General features: G+C 38.7%; 1 protein-coding gene across 1 annotated transcript in view; it reads left to right on the top strand.

Annotated features, from left to right (window-relative positions):
• The first annotated feature begins 281 nt into the window (after window positions 1-281).
• Window positions 282-21,133, top strand: part of flt1 (fms related receptor tyrosine kinase 1) — a 30,580-nt gene continuing 9,728 nt past the window's right edge. The window contains exons 1-13 of the mRNA XM_082184039.1: window positions 282-565; window positions 4,373-4,469; window positions 5,055-5,266; window positions 6,252-6,376; window positions 9,478-9,640; window positions 9,728-9,864; window positions 11,343-11,514; window positions 11,664-11,781; window positions 11,901-12,070; window positions 12,314-12,461; window positions 17,814-17,934; window positions 19,639-19,747; window positions 20,335-20,640. Coding sequence (XP_082040165.1) covers window positions 508-565; window positions 4,373-4,469; window positions 5,055-5,266; window positions 6,252-6,376; window positions 9,478-9,640; window positions 9,728-9,864; window positions 11,343-11,514; window positions 11,664-11,781; window positions 11,901-12,070; window positions 12,314-12,461; window positions 17,814-17,934; window positions 19,639-19,747; window positions 20,335-20,640 — 1,936 coding nt within the window. The 5' untranslated portion in view covers window positions 282-507. The remainder of the gene's footprint in view (window positions 566-4,372; window positions 4,470-5,054; window positions 5,267-6,251; window positions 6,377-9,477; window positions 9,641-9,727; window positions 9,865-11,342; window positions 11,515-11,663; window positions 11,782-11,900; window positions 12,071-12,313; window positions 12,462-17,813; window positions 17,935-19,638; window positions 19,748-20,334; window positions 20,641-21,133) is intronic.

The raw sequence follows: 21,133 nt of genomic DNA, 5'->3' as shown, positions 1-21,133 counted from the left end.
GCATAATTCACATTGGTATTTTTTTCTCACTGAAAGAAAGCTCAGTTGTTTCCCCTCATGTATTTACTCTCCTCTTTTAAGGATAACAAGGGTGGGATAACTTCGGCATTTACAGCAATAAGCTTGTTTATTCATGATATGATGGATGAAGTAGCGGGAAGACACTGGAGCAGTGCAGAACATCGGGTCCTTGTGTAGGTCACGTCAGTCGCGCGGGATGGGTGTGTCGATGAGCGTCACGGAAGCTCCGGCGGCAGTGGGAAATGAATAAATCCCAGCCCGCGGTCATAATGGGCAAGAGTTAACTGGAATTCATGCATGGTGCTCCTGCTTCAAGAGTTCATACTCCGGACAGTACCGAAGTTGATTGCAGTCCACTCCATGTGAAAGCAGAGTTTGAGGAGTTTGGTGTTGTAAGGTGAATTGATTCTCTGGAGTATTGGAGCTGCAGTGTTTCCTTCATAGGTGTTCATCTCCAAGCAAAGGACCTCAAGCAAGACCAAGAGAATGTTCGATATATTATTTGTGATGATCTTTGGACTGTCAGGGCGTGTTCTAACTAAAGGTAAGTTTTTTTAAATCAGTTTTCGTTCGTATTCATATTAAACATCTAAGCCACACATTTATTTTTCACGTTGTTCAAATACGCACGTTGTTTCATATTCCATCGAAGCGAAAGGATGAAGAACCGTTTGGGAATGCGCGTGGATGTGAGCGTGTGACATTCCTCAGTAGGCTACCAGCGCATCATTATTACTGTTTCATGATACCTTGACGGAAGAAATCCATGCATGTACTAACTTGTTCTAGTTTTTTTTTATATTTTTTTTTTATTCGTGCCTAACTGGAAATTATGCGTAGGGCTACGCCAAAAGAGAAAATTTACGCAAATCAAATGCGCTATAGCGATTTGTGCTTATTCCACGACTATGGCAAGCCGATTAACATTTATAACTTAAAACTAGTACTATTTTTGTCATTAGTAGCGTTTTTTTTATTACTAGTAATTGATCCAACTCGTATCCAACTTGTATCTGTACAATTAAGTAATAACTACTAACCGACTAGTCTGAATTGAATAGTTGATATCTGAAACTCACTCAATTAGTAATTATATAGCCTATATGTGTGTGTGTGTGTGTGTGTGTGTGCGTGTGTGTATTACAAATTGTTTTAAGAAAAACTGTTACTGTGAAGTAGTGATTTGGTAATAATATCTAATGACCTATAGCTAAATTGAAAGGTTATAGTTGACTACTGGATTAGAATCAGAATGAGCTTTATTGCCAAGTATGCTTATAAACACAAGGAATTTATTCTAGCTTATAAAAGCTTTTAGTGCTAAGAAAAGCAAGAAGCTACAGATAATAAAAGTTAAATAAAGATAAGAGGATAAAAATGCATATAAAAATAGACAAAATAATGTAATGTGCACAATAGACGAATATGTACACGATAACATTTGATAGCTTACAATAATGTACAAGCATCATTACTACTAATGAAATAAAAGCCTGGTTTCACAGACAGGTCTTAGATTAAGCCAGGATTAGACATTAGTTCAATTAGGATATTTAAGTAGTAGGCTAGGTGCCTTAGAAAAAAACATTAGGCTACTGGTGTGCATCTTGAGACAATATTTTAATATATGTCAGTGCATGTTGCTTTCAGTTAAAACATCTCAAACATGCATTTTAGTCCGGGACTATCTTAAACCTTGTCTGTGAAACCGGGGGAATAAGTACTACACGTTAGTTTAAAGAAATAAATGCCTAGTCGGCCTGCCATAACAGGACAAGTTGTTTTGATAGTACAGACCTCTCTGCTCTTACTTGGCATCCGTCTTCAATGTTTGGCCCCGGTTGAATCAGAGAGGGCGTTATTTCCTGAGCCTGATGACTTTGTGAAATGGAAGTTCTAATATAAATGACTTCGGGGTCATGACCACCGTGAGGCAGGAACCAGCGCTAATCAGGGTGTTATAGCTAAAACAGACCCACGGGGAGGAAGCAGGGGGTAAAGCGATGTACTGTCCGCATGCACTGTGGGATTATTAGTGCTTTATTGGTCAACAACTCGCCACAGGATGGAAAACTGAACTTGATTAATGGCTAAACATGTGTTTTAAGCATGCCCTTCCTACGCGCTCAAAAACATATAGGCTACAGTTAGGCTATTGCAGACATTTTGGCCAAATTAAATAGAATAGGCTATCGGATTTTAGAAAGATTCCTAAAATGCACTAATAAAAACAAGTTCACAAATAAAATTAACTCAACTAAATCGCTATTAAAATTGAATAAAATAGGCTAATTAATGCACATAATTAATAATATGTATAGCCTAATAATAATAATAATAATATATATATATATATATATATATATATATATATATATATATATATATATATAGCCTATAGCCTATGTGGTAGACTATTTTTTGTTGTTCAAATTAAAGGTTCTACTTTGCAACACCTTCGGGGTTCAACAAAGAACTTTCTTATCCAGGACCATTTTCATGTATTGAAATGTTTCTAAAGAACGAAAGAAAAGAAATGCCAGTGTAACTTCCAACGTTTTAGATTAGCACGTAGCCTAAATGACATTGACTTCACATTTTAATTATTTAATAGTTTCCCAATGTGTAGTTTAACAAACAATTTTACAAAGTCTTTATAGATTTCGTTATATATTTTGTATGTTTGTGATAGCCTAAGTACTACTCAAATAAAAGACTGAAGAATTAAAAGCGCATAAACTAGCATATAAATGCGTATCGTTGATAAATTCGTTTCCTATGATTTATAATTAAAGTCACTCTCAATGCATGCAACATGCATGCTGTATAGGGTCTACATTGACTTTAAAGTCAATTTTGCATTTTCATTTGCATGCATTTGTTCGTGTAACAGTGGCTGTCCTTTCTTACTTAAACTCTAACCTGTTTTACTTCGGTTCATTAGCGTTTATTCAAACATGACGTGTAAGGTTTGTTGAAATTGGCAGGTTTTCGTCCAGTCATTAGTGTGCGACGCTCTTGTTGAGGGTTTCTGAAACGGAACCTCAGCGTGTGGACCGGCTGATAACGAGCCTGATAGAATCCCATGCGGGATTCGCTGTGGGAAAAAGTGCTTGACTCCTACTTCCTTTTTTCATTGGTCTTACTACAATACCATTTTAATGTATAGACGAATGGCCTGCGAATAGCGCGTGAATAATGGAAAGGAAATGATGCTATAGGCTGCGTTTTTAAAAGCAATAAACAATGGTGAGAGCGGTCCGTATTGTAAAGAGCACGTCTGTATCGAGACCAGATGTTTAGAATCATATTGAATTATGTGCTATCTTAACCCACAATTAAGCGTTTTTTTCTTTTCTTCTAAACTACTAAAAAAAGATAGGCTATAAAAAATGCAGTTGGCTATGCAAACACTATTTTTGATTTAGTGTATTTGTTATTACAAAACGTGTTATTTTGCATATTAAATAGGCTATTAATGTCACAGCATCACGTGGATATAAATCATTTTAAATGTCTGTAGCCTACAATTATTCAGTAGCCTATAGTTCAGTCATTACATTCGTTTTATGTTCAGTTGGGCATCCTGACCTTCAATGTCTCTTATTAATCAGATAAATAACATAAAATGCATGTTATAGGCTTATGTTTTAGGCCTACTTATTTTATGGTTTTAAAAGTCAGAAATGAAAATTAATCATTTTAAACGAGACAGCGTTGCACTTTCTCAGAATCTGTCTGATAATTTTTATTTTAAATAAGAACCTTAGAAAGTATCCATATGCAAAGTTTAAAAATGCATTTGGAAAACCTTAATATAATTAATTATTCTGTAGGTTAATAGATATAGAATTGTATCTGTCAAAATATAAATAAGTAAAATACTATTGATGATATTATGAACTGCTTTTAATTTTTTTTACCAACTGTAAAAAGAAAATTGAACTGGATGCATTAGTTTCTTTTAATATTAGTAAAAATCTGATTTTTCACACCGCACTGATGTTTTCAGATGTTTTTTGTTTTTTTAAACTCCATTTATATTTGATGTATAAACTTTGCCTTGTAAAGATCCTTAAGAACCTCTGAACAATACTCAAAAATTGCCCCTCAATAACACCCTTGAAAAGTTGTGCTGTGCTCAGAATCACCTAAAATATAACTCTATAAGTATTAAAAGGAATTGTGGGTCTGTTTCAGTTTGATCAATGGCATGCATAATGTATGTTGTGTAATGCCTATACATGGGCTATCATTTTTATCACCTGAATGTGGTCAATGTCACTCTTTAAAACCTCACAACATCTTATTCAGCAGCCTCTAACATACCTTTGTGTTTTCTATCTGAAAGACACAGACACAAAAGGGAGGTTCAGTTCTCCAGTGTTGGATGTTACTGAGAAGCAGCTTATTATAGAAAGAAATCAGACACTTCAGCTAAACTGCAGGTGAGTGATGTGTCAAACAATCTCACGGTTAAAGGAGGATCATGACGTTTTTTATGAGTAACATACAGTAGCTTTATGATTAACTGAGGTAATACTGATTTTAGTCAAGAGGAATGTAGGCTACTAAGTAAACATTTAGAGTGAGAGATGAATGCATAAAAGTTGAGAATTAACCAAGTGGGGTCCAAAAGCCTGAGAGCACACTGAAGATCTATGATTCATAATTTGATTTAGACCTTGTAATAAACAACCCTTGGTACAAAAGTTCAGAAGTTCTTATGCACAAGAGTCTCTCAAATCATGTTGGAGAACATGATCATCAGTTTTTACACAAACTTGCTTTTCACGTGATGCTGTCATAAAAAAAAAAAAAAAAGATATTTTACTAAAACTAAAAACCAAGCCATAAATACCAACACCATAAAAGTAATGCTTAAATGCTTTTGATAAGTAAACTGTATAATAGAAGTATTCTCACTAGTGGTCTCAGACTTTTGGACCCCCATTATATGTTGATCACAGAGACGGTGACGTCTGATCAGTTAGGTGTAAAGTTCCTTCTATAACCCAAATTTGATGTTTCAGGGGACGGTGGGAGCTCCAGTGGGTTTTGCCATCGGGCGTACCGAAAGTCTATCACGGCACCCAGATAGAGGAGACTCGATGCGGGAGAAAAACTAACCAGTACTGTAGCCGCCTGACGCTCAGTGCTGCTTTAGCCCAACACACTGGCTCTTACCGCTGCCGGTACCTCCAAAAGCAGCGCAAACAGGCCTCGGTGTATGTCTACATCACAGGTAAGACGCTTCAGGTGAACGCTCTAACCCCTAAACCCTCTCTCTCCAGCCACCGTTCAATAGCTCGACCATCTCACTGACCATTTCTGTTGCTTAAAGCCAAACAGGAAGTCTCAGGAAGCAAATAATACCTAAACACCATTTTTCTCTCGAAGCAACATATCCGACTAAGTGAGTGTCTGGCACGGTTTCACACTGGCATTTTTTTGTTTTTGCTCGAACCGTAGGCTGTCCTCCCTCACTTTTGACTATATTTAAACTATAACTTTCTTTTACGTGCAACCTCAAGGGGACAGAAATAGCCCCAGCTGTTGAAAGGCTCAGCTCTTGGGCAGCCTTTCCCAGGGTACCCGGCCTTATCTATCTCCCTCAGCCCGGCTGTCCGTATCCTGTGCTGCTCTGGGGGGAGGGACACTTGGAGACAAGGATAGAGGATGCGATGTCTTCTTGTGTATGTTTGTTAGGATGCGTGTCTGTGCATGGGAGTGGGCACCTTGAGGGCATTCCGGGGCATAAGAGGCTCGGATCCTCCCTGGTCAGGCATTAAGGAAGGCTAAGGGGTGCCCCAGGTCACTAGGTGCGGCCCCCGGTTAGCCAACAAGGCCCCTGAGGACCATCAATCGCTCTCGCGGCCATGTCCATTTAGCCTCACCCTTCGTCCTTTATATTGAATCAAAGCACGACAAGGAAGCATCCAGCAGTCCTTGGGGTACTTTTGTTAAAACGTTCAGATATCTTTTTCCGTTCCTTTAATAACAGCAGAACACCAAACAATGGGGCGAGCAACACCCAAAGCCTTTCATTGCCACAAGAATATTGCAACTGAGGCGAAAGTGCAACCAAGAAAACAACAGTGAGAGAGAGAGAGTGTTTGATAACAAGCGAGCAATCTCTCTGTATTTGTTGCTGACTCTAGATTGTTGTCAGCATCTACTGTTTGTATGTGGTGTCTGTTTGTTCCTGACCTCAGCATTGGTCGTTTCAGATAGCCAGCGGCCGTTTGTGAAGATGCAGTCGGAGATCCCAGATGTGGTGTACATGAAGGAGGGAGAGCCGTTGGTCTTCCCCTGCAGAGTCACACACCCAGACGCCAAAGTCTCGTTGGTCAAGGTGAGTGTCTCAACTGTGAATCAAGCAGATCATTTCATAAAACAGCCTTCCCTCTTTCCAGCAACACGTAATCTGTCTGTCAGCACTCAACACAACTTTTGAGACAGTCTCAGCCAATCCAAAGATATTTGATGGTTAATATGCAGGATTATTGACCAATGAGATTTGACAGTTGGCGGGGCCATCCAGAGAGCTAGAACCTTTCATGATTTTTTGTTTTGTTTTGGTTAGGACACAGTGTCAATCCTCTTAAACTTTTCAGTCATCTCATAAACACAGGCTTTTCATTTGTCAGTCAACGCTGAACACAAAATGAGAGGTAATCACAGCCAATCATGTTTAAGGCAGGATTATTGACCAATAAGAATTGACAGTGGTTGGGCTGTCCAGAGAAATAGAAACTCAACACTGTTTAGAACAAAAAACTCAATTATTTAGAAAAGTAGCTTTCAAGACTCGCTTGGTTGTTTTGTCAAAATTGGTATATTGTCTAGGGATGGGCATTTATAATTGTCTACTCGAGAAATCGCTTTTTTTCTCCGCTTCACTCAGATTACGTAATTACGCACTGCATATGTTGTTTTTATTACTTACATCACATTTTAACACCGTTAAAATAGTTATTTTAAGACCTTGAGTTATGTTCTATTCTGCTCCGTTTCTCTGTCTGAAAGGAAGAACGCACTTCAGTAAACGTATACGGTATGCGTGTGCTTTCTCAGAGTGTTTTAGTGCTGTTGCTGCACTGGACTGAAAGTCTTTGTGCGATGTTGGAACTAATTGATGTCTGATAAATTGGAGAATCGATCACTGGTGTCAAGTACTGCTGTACTCAGGCATTCGTGCCATCCCTACTTTTATCTATGCCTTCCATTACCATACATTGAGTGCATCCTCTTGTTCTCATTCACAAATAAGACCTTTCCTTGTCCTTATCTCTCAATCACTCCAGGTTATAAGGGCAAGCATGCATATGTTTGTGCCAGTTCGGATGTAAGTGTGTTTGTGCGGGCATGTGGAGGGGATGTACAGAAGTCTTTTTGGCTCAGCGTGACATGGATACTTTAAGCCGATGCTCAGAGTGAGCGGCGCCCACAGCTTCCTCTACTTGTTGGCACTGCACACAGCCAAGAAGATGACGCCGAGACCACCTCACGCAGACTGATGTCTTCCACAGCTGCTGGCACAGACAGCCATTTCAGGAATGAAGCTTTACCTATAATGATTAATAAAAATAGCTTACTGTGCATTTATGAAATGATTAGATTCAATAATGCATCTCTGGAGATTTAGGATGAGTCCAAATATGGTAACGACTGTCTCAAGAGGGTTTAAAAAGGACTTAAGATGTATTTCAGATGAGAAGGGGAAACGGAAAAGAACAAGTTGACCAGTTCCCCTCGAGCTGCCTTTGGCTCCTCACATGCAGGATGGAAACTGTTTTAGGATATGCTAGTGATATGACATCCCTATCCTCCCTCCTTGCTCAAAAAAGCACCACATTTCATTTCTGTTTGCTTTGTTTATGTCTTGCTGACCCTGCGCACAGATATACAAAAGGCAATCGTGCTATAAATACGAGTTCTCTCCACCCTTCTCAAAGTTGGACTGTCACACACTGGTAGAGTGTTTTTTTCCTGAGAGGATTTTGCACTTGGCAATGTATCTTTAATCTTGCACCTCTCGCGTAGGGAACAATACATAGGCGGCCGTGCTCTCGCTGAAGCTGTGAAAGTGGCCAGCAGGGCCTTTCCAGAAGCTGACCTGAGGGCCTAGCCGTGATGTCTATATCCTGTAGTAACAGGATGTGAGGAGATGGACTGGAGTCACGTTTTCACATCCTTGCCCTCCCTCTTACGCACTGAACGGAGGGAGGGATGTTAGTAAGAAGTTGGACTGAGGTGGGAATAGGTAGCGAAGGTGAAGGGGGCACAATATAAAACTTGTCAGCTTTGCTCGTGAATATTAATTAAGTGACATTATGATGTTTGATCCTATTTTTGCTGAAATTGGCACTAGAAAGGTGCTACCTGTAGCAGTGTTATTACTTGCCGCTTATGTGTTCGACTTCGTTCCAGTGTTATTTTAGGAATATTTATATACTATTATAGTATTCATTAACGCAGTTTTGGTCATTTGAGTACTTCAACTAAAAATGTATTTATTTTAGTTGCCAAGGCAACATTTTTATTAATAATCTAATATCTATATTTTATTTTATTTCAGCTTTATTTCAATCAACGAAAATTTTTTTTTTATACTTTTAGATTTAAACAGTAACAACACTGGTTCGTTCAGTGCTTGGTCTTAAAGTCATCATTTTACGCGGCCACCAATCAAGCTGTAATTTTGTCAAATAATGCAAAAAAAAAGTAAATATAATGGAACTGTGTGTATTTAGGATACATGAAATGCTAGCAGTGAAATTCGCCTTAAGACAAAGGTGTCGAGCATTTTGTTCCATTTAATTTCCATGTCATTTCCACCACTGTCATTTCCGCCACAGATTGCTGTTACACTACACAATACATAATTTGTGATGTGGCGGAAATGACGATGTTGTGGAAATGCTCATAGAAAAATGACAGAATTGTATGTCCACTGTTTTTGCATTTTAAAAGAGTTAATTTTCTAAAAGTCTTCCAGGCCATATTGGAAAAACACTGGTTACTACTCACCTGGGTAAAGGGCTTACCTAATGCCTTACCTAATACAGTAGTGCTTCCTTTAAACAAGGTGATTTTGAGAAGCTCACAGTGAGAGGAAAGCCTTCACCTGATCCCCTGAGAAAGGGCAGGACGCTTCCACAGTGTCACATCTAAGCCTGTGTAAACATTTCCTCCATTGAACATGGAAGTAAACAAAATCATAACACCGCTCTCCAAGAATTTCTGAAGGACGGTGCACTGTTGAACCCATTAGAGCCATCGTGTGCACTGGCCAAATGAGATTCGAACTGAAAGTGCAAGTCTGTTTTTAAAATCCACCCCAATGGAACATTTTAGAGCTTTTCAAAGTGAAAGCAAAAATCTCTGCTGCACTTAAAATAAATGCAAAAGCTGCTGTTGTTTTTTAATAAGGATTTTTTCTTACATTTTCAGTTTCCTTTCCACGTGTTAGCTCCTGATAATAGAAACATCATCTGGAGCAGCAGGCAAGGCTTCATTATCCGTAGTCCAACATTCTTCTACATTGGGCTGTTTTCCTGTGAGACTCTCGTCAATGGAGTCAAATACAGCAACAAGTTTTTGACTCACAGGCCAGGTAAGAGCTGAAGTTTTTTTTTGATTAAGTAATCTGTGGACCAAATTTAGATTTTCAAACAATGTACCATTTTCCTTCTTTTTGCAGTAAATAAAATCCTGGACGTGTATTTAAACAGCACGGCTTTGCTCCACGCGTTACAAGGCGAGATTTTAGCACTGAACTGCACCGTTACAGCTGAATGGAACTCCAGGGTGTCCATTACCTGGACATACCCACAAAAGGTGTGTTTTTACCCATTATGCATTTGTGCTTTATGAAATGCTATTTCTAAAATCTTTATTCTGCAATTGGTATAATCAGAATCTATAATATTCTGTTGTGAAATCAGTTTATGAACAGTACAGTAGCATGAGCTCACCTTGATGCATCACTACTGAAAAGTTTATTTGTATAGTGCTTTTCATAATATATTTTAAAGCAGCTTAACAGAAAATGCTTGTTTCAATGAGCTCGTTTAATATCCCTTAGAGCAAATAGAGTCTCCTGCACGTCAGCTTTTCTTCTTATACATTTCAGAACACATTGAACACAAGTTGTACTCAGATTTGCCAAGATATCGAAGTCTGCTAAGTTTCAATATGAACTGAAACAGTTTTCATCAAATTCTTCAAAATGAACAAAAAATTTATTCATATCAAAATTAAAAGTACACTTTTGGCACAGCTGTTAAAAAACAAAACTGCATGCATTTTGTGGAAAAACGTTGCTTTTGTTGTGCTTTGGCTCTGCGTGACTGTGCGGATGAATATGGTTATCCTACTGTTAATAAAACATTCACTACTAGCCTTAAGAGATATAACCAGTTTAGAGGGAAAGGATCTCAAGCTGACTAGCTGGAGACTTTACTGAAGCTTTGCCCATTAATAGACACAGGACTTACTTGAAAATAAATTCCAACACAGCGCTACAACAACCATGATGAAATTATAATGCTTTACCAATGAACTCTGTTAGAGAGCTACATAATGTAATATGATATTTATCTGTTCAATAAAATACCATACTCACCCGCTGAGTAATAAAAACACCATCTCCGCAATGCTTTTACGTTTCCAATCCCTCAGTTCTCGCCTCTCCGAAAAGTCAAGCCGATGTTGATTCTTGTTTTATTACGAGCTCTGTCTCGTTCTCTTTTTGCCAGCAGACTCTCAGTGGTTCAGTGGTTATTTTACGTGTCAAAGTATCCGGAGCAGCTTTTCTCTATTTATGAATGTGACATATGTGCGCAATTCCCTGTGAAAACCATCCCGTCAGTTCACCCCTTAAAAAACCACCCCTTAAAAAAATAGGTTACTATAGTGAATAAGGGTAAGAAAAAACAAGTTTTGGAAGAATTGATTGAAGAGTGATGATGTATTGACACATTATTTAAATTTTGTTAATTTTAAACAAAAAGTTATATAATGTACCTTTTAAATTACAAATTAATAATTTTGTTGAAATAAATTATTAGTAAAGAAATGTATAATAGAAATTATTTCTTTTTGGCAGCTAGAATATTCTTCAATTACTGTTTGTGCACTACGGAGGCATTGTTTTACAGACATTACCTTTTAAAATGTAACGTTTTAATTGGTCAGTTAACGTGCAGCTCTTCTGTAGCCCTCATTTCCTCTGAAAACCATGTTGTTTATATTTTTCTTGTCTGGAACAAAATAATTCTTTGTGACACAGTTTGCTCTGCTTGTTTATAATTTAGGCTAATGGATCGGCCACTATCAGCAGACGCATATCAAGGAGCAGAACCAACATGCTGTTCTACAGTGTTCTCACCATCCCCAAACTGAGCAAAGCAGACAGAGGACTCTACAAATGTCATGTGACAAGTGGTCCATCCAAGCGAGACACAAATACGACGGTTATTGTCTATGGTGAGTTTTAGAATTTTACTCTGTTTCCCCCACCAACTTATTGTACTTTTTCTCAAATGGATTCGTATTCGCTATTTACAGCTTTCTACCTCTCAGTCGTCCACATGTATGTTTCTGATTGTCCTATTTTCCTGTCTGTCTGTTCCCAGACCAGCCTTTCATTCGACTCAAGCACAGAAATAGCCCTGTGGTTCAGGCTTTCGCAGGACAGAAATCGTTCCGTCTTACTCCAAAGCTAAAGGCTTTCCCTGCACCTGAAGTCATCTGGTACAATTTCCTTTCATCACATTGTTGAGCTGCTAAATGATGTTTGCAGATGTTCATTATTAAAGTGAACAGAAACAATATATTTGGAAAAAATCTCAACAGCTGAATCTATTGCTTAGGTTGAAGGATGGGATGGTCGCAGCCGAGCGGTGCTCCCGTTACCATGTAGACGGGTTTTCCCTGGTTATTCGGGATGTAGCGGAAGAGGACGCAGGAATCTACACCATTCTTACTGGGATCCAGCAGTATGGACTTTTCCAGAACCTCACACTCACATTGGTGGTAAATGGTGAGATTTAAGATGAAGAGATCTTTCTTATTGTTATAGGACTGTTTCTTTTCAGATCCATATTCAACAAAACAGTTTGTAACTACTTTGAGCCAAAAGTTAAAATAAAATTGTTGAAAAAAAAATTTTATAATTCAAATTGATTAAAAATATTCCTATAGTTTTACAATTATTTATTTATTAATGGAAACTATGACAATAGGACCTAACATCCTTTTCTCCTCTATCAAAATCTGTTCACAGTGAAGCCACAGATTGGAGAGAAGACAGTTTCCTCTCATCAACCCGGGACAGTCCAGCGAGGCAGCAGACAAGCCCTGCACTGCACCTCTCACGGTGTCCCACCACCTCAAATCCAATGGCTTTGGCATCCGTGCCCTCCGAAAGGCCTGTAAGTTCACCATCCATGCAGAAACACAATAATGATTGTCCAATATGTAATAAGGCAGTGATTAATGCACATTGAAATCATATATATACCAAATCAAATACACAACCTTATTAGTGTGTGCTAAAGCCACTCACATAACAATACATTATTTGCATTTTTTTTAGGAAGGTTTTGGCCTCTGCAAGCTCTCTAAACCCCCATTTTATTTCACACTATCATGTTTTAAAAAGTGAAAGCATTACAGTGAACTTTCAAAATTTGAAAACATTTCCCCAATGACTGACCAATCGTGTCCTCATTGCCCTTTAGTCACAGAGGAAAGGGATACAGTGAAGAATACTGGGTCAGGGCCAACAATTCTGTCACTTTTAATTTAGTATTTGATGCAGGTGAAAAAACACATCCGAGACAATGTAATTTTGCTAGGTTTGGATTTCCCACACTAGACTAAGTTAGATATCCTCCCCATAATTGCGTAATGTCCTGAAACCATTTTAAATAGTTCAGTTATTTCACACTGTACCTGGTCACATTGTGTTTGATGTGTTTTCTTTTTAGAATGAATGCACATATGAGTGGAGACATGTCTATATTTACACACACACACACACACTCATGCATGTATGCATGTGTGTGTGTGTTTTTGTGAATAGAGACCTGTTTTGTCTAATTCAGCATGTGTTCAGACAGGGTTTCCTCTTAGCCTGCAGAACAGATGCTTGAGAAGGCCTTTCATGTGTGTGTCTCTATTCATTTTTGTGTGGATGCAGACGCTCGTGTGTATGTGTTTGTATTTGTGTGAATGTGTGTGCCTGGTACAGTCACAGAACTGAATTTAACTCCCGAGTTGAAAGTGCAGAAAAAAGCACTTCAAAAGAAGCCAGTTCCGTGCTTACAAGCACAATTTGTTCGTTTCTAAATCAAACACTATGATTTAATGAACTTCCTGTGCAGAATGCTGGCTGTTTATTATTTTGATTGCTCAGACGCATCCTGCCATGCCTTCTTCAGTGTCTGACACACCACATATCCACCGTTCTCATGAGAAAAATTTAGCAAGCATTACTCAGAGGAGATCATCTCATAGGAACACCATTCCACATACATTCCTGACTTACTCCCATATAGACACACACACTGAAGTTTTGGTTACACTTTAAGTAACGTTGCACCTACATGTCAACTAACTCTCATTAGAGTATTAGTAGAGTATTAATAGACTGTTAGGGGTTAGTAGAATACGTTTACATGTACTGCAAAGTAACTTAGTAAACTGCAAAGTCGGCAGTACACTGTAAAAAAAAAGTTGCTGCCTTAAACCAAAGAATCAATCCAAGTTGATTGTACTTGAAATTGTAAGTCATTTAAACTAAAATTACATTAACTGGCTTAAAAACTAGTTGAATCTTGTATAATTATTTTTTAATTGAAAATTGCTTAACTTTATTTCATGAGTTAAAGCAATGTAAAAACATATTTTTTCATAACTTAATGATCATATCATTTGTAAAAGAAAAACAAAAAAAGATATGATCAATAAGTTGACAACCTATTTTTTTTTTTACATTGCGTTAACTCATCGAAATAAGTTAAGTAAGTTAAATAAGTAAGTAACTAATTTTTAAGTACGTTTAATGCAAGTTAAGTTGAAATTACTTAAATATCCAAGTTGATTGTACTTAAATATTTGATGCAGCAACTTTTTTTTTTTCAGTATAGATTGTTTGTTGTGGGACCATCAAGAGAAGATATTCAGCAGAATGTCTACTTAAGAGTTAGTTGACATGCAATGTTACTTATAGTCAACAGAATGGCTAAAGTGCACCATCAAAATAAAGTGTTACAAGTGTTAAAGTTTTATGAAATCCACAAACCCTGAAAGTGTTACTCTTTAGTATGACACTGCCTTTTCTACTCCAGATTTGTCCATTTTTAGGTCAGGCTTCCCCTTATTGTACTGACATCGTGACATGTTAGATTGGTGATATTTTCTTGGCCTATTCTTTGAGTGCTTCCTAAAAGAACTAAAAATGAAATGTCACTGAGAGGAAAACTCTTGTTGGTTAGAATAATGCAACAGACTCCCAGTATGTGCCAGCCGTCCTTCATGCATTCTTAAAGCGATAGTTCACCCGAAAATGCAATTTACTCAATATTGACAATGTTTGGTCCCTATTGGCTTTTTTATTATTTTGACAAAAACAACTGAAACATTCTTCAAAATGACCTATTTTGTGTTCTGCTGAAGAAAGTCATAGAGTCAGTGTTGTTTATCACTGATATACTATTATAATTTTTGTTAATATTTTGAATTAGTTTTTATTTTTATATTTTAAGTTTTTATTTAAATTTTTGTTAGATTTTTTTTACATGTCTATATAGCTTTTATTAGGCCTTAGATTATTTAGATTTAAATTTAAATTTAAATTTTAAATTTTAACTAAATGTAATTAGAAATTATGAATTGGGAACTAGCTGAAATAAAAATAAATGTATATTAATTTATATTAATTTAACTTTTTTATATATTTTATTATATTTCAGTTCATGTTTATTGTATTTCAGATTTTTTATGTTTTTAGTTTTAGTTTTATTTAATAATAATAACCCTTCATAGAGGTTTGGAGCTGCATTTTTTAACGAACTATCTCTTTAAGAAATGCTTTGGTGCCCACCCCGGAATCTGCAGCCTCAAATTTCCTCGGAATGTGAACACTCATCATTTACAAAGTTTATTAAAAAGTGAATTAATTATGCTTTCAGTTACCAATAAGTGTCTGCTAAACTTAGTTTAACACGTTACCATGTTTAAATCCATTCTGGGGGAGTTTGTGATAAAATGCAGGAAAATGCAGGAAATGCCCACATCTGGGCCTGCCTTTATGATATAATTTTTTATCATTTGCATATTAATTTTGCTGAGATACTCGGCATTGCATCAATTAAAGTTCAATAAGTATATATGATAAAAAAAATTCAATCACTGTGTAAAGCTTGATCAATGAAAGGTATTGTATGTACGTTCTGTTGAGAGGTCTTGACTGGCTGGACCCTGACTCAGGCCCTTATTCTTTATAGCAGCCCGGCGCGGCTGGCCTGACGCTGCGGTGGAGGAGGCCCAGGGAGAGTGGAGTTGTGGGCCGGGCCGGCCTGATAGCGGCTGGATGGGCTTTAGCTCGGCCATGGGAACAGCAGCACTCTTATCTCAGCCAGGCAGGAGGCGCAGACGGGCTTCCTGTGCGAAAAATCAGAGCGCTTTTCCTCTCGTTGTTTGGCTTCCTCCCCGACGCGAGACAGCTTCCCAGCAGCGTGATTGTCCCTCCGTCTTCAAACGTGGCACAGTCCGCTTCCTCAGAAGCTTGATCTATTCTTGAGAGTCCCTGATCCCACACACACACCCTCCGCCCCACTTTACTGATCCCCCACAATCCCCCTCACCTGTCCTGCCACACTCACAAATAACCCTACAACTGCCAGTGCCCTTCCTTATCCAGCCACCCCAGAGACGTGACTTAAAGCAGGCCTTCTCACAAGGATCCAGAACAGCTGGGCTCACACAGGACGGAGAGGCTGATATCTCTGCACCCCTGGAACTACCTTCTAATTTATTCCCTTTCTTTTTTTTTTTTTTTTTTTTTTTTTTTTTGTTCAGAGACAGTTTTTTCTGCTCTTCCTCTTTCTGAGCGTGATCCCCATCCATACACTGCCTGGTGCTGCTTTGCTTTTTGTGTTATTGAGTGGTACTATAAAGGATGTATGAACCAAGCCTCCATCTCCAAAGCCCAGACCATCAGTTATAGTTCTAACATCCACAAAAGCTGTGAGTTCAGATTGTACAAGATGAAAATATCCTGTATCTACTATCTTGACGTGAGCCAAGGAGGGCAGAGAAAACCGAGGCTCGCTATTTGGATTTCTCTTTTTTTCATTTTTTTTTTTCGGACTGGATCTGGCCCAGAATGCCTGCTGTGTAGGAGTTCTGATGGGCCAGAAATTAATGACAAAAGCTCTGTGTCATCCTATATGTCAACTTATGTCACACTCTTCCACTTCACGGTGATGCTGTGTATTACAGTTGCTTTATTTTGTGCTGAAAAAAGGATCCTGCCTGTTTGTATGCAAGTGTTTGCGTGTGTTGAGTGAGTGTTTGTGTGTTTGTTTCTACTCTACGGGTCTCTCCCAATGTGATTCGCCCCTTTTTATACAGATTGTCTATGAGTAATATATGATTCTAATATTTAATAATTTTATACAACTAACTTACTTATGGTAAATATTAATAATTGCCAAATGTGTAAGAACGCTGATAAAAAATGTATTTTTAATATCTAATGTATGTGTTTATATCAAATGTATTTGCATTAAATTTGCTTGAAATTATTTGTACAATATGGTCTGTTTGGTTCCAAAAAATGCATATGTGAAGTTCTCAATGATGGCAAAGGTTTCGCTGAAATATTGGGTGACTGTTTCTTGACTGATGCTTTTCTAGACAATAAAACAAAATAGATTTCATAATGACCCACTGAAGTCAGTTCATAATACTGTACGCAGGCACACTGGGTACATGGATGAAGGTGTTTTGAATGCAGAATGAGTGAGGATGTTTGTGGTAAAACAAATGGGTGTTTGAAGTCTCTGTCTCTCTCACTCTCTGTGTGCGTGTCTGTATGAGGGAGCGAATGTTCCCGGAGAGCCGTGGGAGAGTGGACTTGACTGTGTGTTTGAGAAGTGCTGTTGTCATGATCAGGGTGGGACATACGAGGACAGAACACTCACTGTCTCAGCCAAATAGGAAGAGCAATCAGAAAGAGTCGTCAAAGCCAGGGAGGGGTAACAGGGCGGTGGGCACACAGTCACGGACAAATACCCATCACCAGGGCCACCAAAACCTTGCTCCGAAGATTAGAGACCTTAAAAAATTGGCATGGATAAGATAATGGGATAAATGCCTGAAGTTAGTGTGCAAATTGGAGGAGAGGTTGGGACTTCGGAAGCATGGCCGGGATGATTTACAGGCAGGAAAGGGAACACATCCAAGCCCCACACACTGCTAATTAAGGAACACTTCAACGAGTGTCACCATATCCTAATAAGGATGACACGCACACACACATACACACTGAGAAAATAAATTCCAAAATAAATTCCAAAGAAAAAATTCCATAAGATGACTAAAGTGAAAAATCAATTCCCAAGAGACCTGTGATAGGAAGTTTCCGGTCTTCCCCTTTTGGGCCACAGCTGCGCCACACATCTGTGTCTTGTGACATCACTGCATCGACGCTTGTGTACTGAGAGTGCTGTCGTTCTCTCTTCCTCTTTCTCGTCCTCTGTCTTCCTCTCTCTAAGATGTGAGAAGCCTCCTCCTTCCTCCTGGACTCCAGTCAGCGAGAAGACAGAAGTCACGTCCACCCACAATCCCATCCTGACCATCGGCCACAGACAGGAAGTGTTAGAAGGGAAGAATAAGGTGAGTGTTCTAGTGGGTGGACTGATCATAGGGAGAGACAAAATGAATACGCAAGAGGGCACACAAGAACGCAAAAGTACTCCCCCGGGATTCACATAAGCAACACAAGTGCATCTGCTCTCAGTTCTGTGTTCCAAAAAATATCTCTAGACAACAATCAAGTTCCAGTTCTTACTAGAAAAACATTAAAGGATTCATTACAAGAATACACCATCTCCAGCCTCCATTCAAGTTCCTGAATCAGCATTGTTGGTGCAGGAATAACAATACAATAATAACGATAACAATATTGTTAGAATAAGGTACTAAAATAATAATGAAAAATACTAATTTTCAATTTGATAAACAACCTCCTTGCATAAGAAACACTGAGGAAACATAATCCATTCTTCCACCCCCATGGTGAGAGATATCATTGTAATGTCTTAAAATTCGTTGATTCTGTGCTGTATGGGGATGGATCTTAACCGGTATCACTTTAACATGTATTAGAACCTCCTTGTACAAGAAACATTGGGGAACAGAATCCAGTGGCGGACAATCCGGCTGTCTGAATCAGTTCCCAACCCCCATTAAGAGACATGATGATATAGTATAGCTTTCAAGTTGTTGATTCCATCCCGTTTGGGAATGGATCTTAACGGGTATAAGTTTGATAAATATTAGAACCTCCTTGTACAAGAAACATGGGGAACAGAATCCAGTGGCGGACAATCCGGCTGTCTGAATCAGTTCCCAACCCCCATTAAGAGACATGATGATATACTTTAGCTTTCAAGTTGTTGATTCCATCCCGTTTGGGAATGGATCTTAACTATTATTAATTTTATAAATATTAGAACCTCCTTGAATAAGAAAAATGGGTGAACGGAATCCGATGGCGAGCAATCCGACTGTCTGAATCAGTTCCCAACCCCCATCAAGAGACATGATGATATAGTGGCTTTAAAGTTGTTGATTCCATCCCGTTTGGGAATGGATCTTAACGGGTATAAGTTTGATAAATATTAGAACCTCCTTGTACAAGAAACATGGGGAACAGAATCCAATGGCAAACAATCCGGCTGTCTGAATCAGTCCCCCACCCCGGAGAGATATGTTGATGTAGTGGAGTAAAAGATGTTGATTCCATCCCATTTGGCGATGGATCTTAACTAGTATCAGTTTAACAAATTTGGAAACCTCCTTGTATAAGAAACATGGTTGAACAGAATCCGATTGCGAGCAATCCAGCTGTCTGAATCGTACTCCCCTGGAGAGACATGTTACAGTTTCATGGGTTAAAGGTAGTTGATTATGTCCTGTTTGGGGCTGGATCTTAACTAGAACCAGTAAGAACCACGGGGGAACAGAATCCAATGGTGAGCAATCCGGCTGACTGAATAGATTCCCCACCCCTATATGGCTTAATGTTCCTGGATCAACGTCACATTATTATCAACAGAGCATGTTGCTATTATTGATTTTGTTTGTAAATTAGATTAGGGGCTTGAACAGCATTCTTATCAATCAAGATTAGAATTTGAGTAGGGATTGTGTAATGCTATGATTGTTTGATGAGAATGTAGTTCCTGGACCAACAATGGAAGTCAATGCAGGAACATATTCAAGGAAATAATACAATGCATAAGTGGTTTTATACTTTCTAGCCTTGTTTGTCTGCATGTTTGCTTGCATGCCACAGTTGTTTTTGTGTTTCCACAGACTGTTGGAGTTCTGACAGTTGGCGAAGCATTGATCTCTGGTATCTATCGCTGTGTTGCATCAAACTTAATGGGCAGAGATGAACTAGACATCCATTTCTATGTCACAGGTACTTTATATGCAAAACTAAATCTAAAAAGATGCTAAACATCCAAATATTTGACTCCCTCTCTCCCTCCTTCCCATTTTTCCACTTATCCCTCCCGTCCCCTTGTTTTCGAGGGTTTGCTTTTAAGCTGTGCTAAATTCAGCCACAGTGGATGTATCCCATCCTGGCTGTTGTCATAGTGACAGGGTGGAGGAGTGAACAGGAACCTGTGGCTCTTATCGTGCTGCCTCCTCGTGCGGCGCATTATTTGGAGAACGCTGGTGGTGTTCGGGAAAGATAAACATTATCTTCCATCAGGAAACCCTCGAGCGGTTTCCACGGGAAATTTCAAATAGCTAAAGTAAATAGCGCGCCTTTACACTAGCGTCTTATTGCTACTTGTACTGACAATGGCTATTCAACATTGTCATCAAAGGTTATGAAAAATTCTTCTTGGTCAACACTCCAAAATGGTTTCTCTGTGCTCTGTGGCCTCAAACAAAACTATGTTGTTGCCAGTAGGTCTGCATATATTCTGTCTCACTGTATCCAGGATTTATGCACAGGAAGTGGAAGTTGATTGAATCTTCTTTTGTCCACCATCACAGATGTCAAAGGAGGCCTTATCGCATCTTTAGAGGAAGAGCCCAGAGAGGGCAGGGACCTTCGTCTTGTCTGTATAGCAAATAGGCATCTCTATTCAGACCTGTCATGGTATAGAATGGTGAATCAGTCCACGGTATCAGAGGGAGCTTCAGTTCTTGGCGGGGAGCTCACAGAGGGGCACTTCTCTAACACCCTGCATCTTCTGCTGAAGAATGTGACTGCACAGGATTCAGGAACATACCGCTGCTCCGCCACACACCTGCTTACAGGAGAACGTACACACCTAGATACAGCAGTGGAGATCACAGGTGTGTCTTTAAGAGTTATTGTGCTCAACAAATAACACCCACACACACTCATGCTCTCATTAAAGTGATAGTTTACCCAAAAATTCTGCCATCACATTTTGAGATATTTCGCAGAAAGTCCTGGTTGTTGAAAGTTAACTGTCAAAACAAAAAAATGACAAAAAGTACCATAATAATAGTATATTTATAGTATGTATAATCTCTTTTGCATTCACGCACGCACTAATAGGCCACTTTAAGATATGGCACAACGGGTTTGGCATCCGCAAGAGTGCATTAATGCACAGGCTTAAAGGCATAGTTCGCCCAAAAATTGTAATTCTTTCATTAATCACCCTCACCCTCATGCCATTCCAAACCCATAACTCTTTTGTTCATCTTCAGAACACAAATTAACATCTTTTTGACAAGACCTGAGAGCTTTCTGTCTAAATAAAAGTCTATATGAATTTCATCATATAAAGCGATCGAGTCTCTTCAGAAAAGTTTTACG

Source organism: Leuciscus leuciscus (assembly GCF_965113295.1).
Source record: "Leuciscus leuciscus genome assembly, chromosome: 11".
Classification (NCBI taxonomy): domain Eukaryota; kingdom Metazoa; phylum Chordata; class Actinopteri; order Cypriniformes; family Leuciscidae; genus Leuciscus; species Leuciscus leuciscus.
Note: the sequence above shows the minus strand (reverse complement) of the source record. Positions and strands in the feature narration are given on the sequence as shown.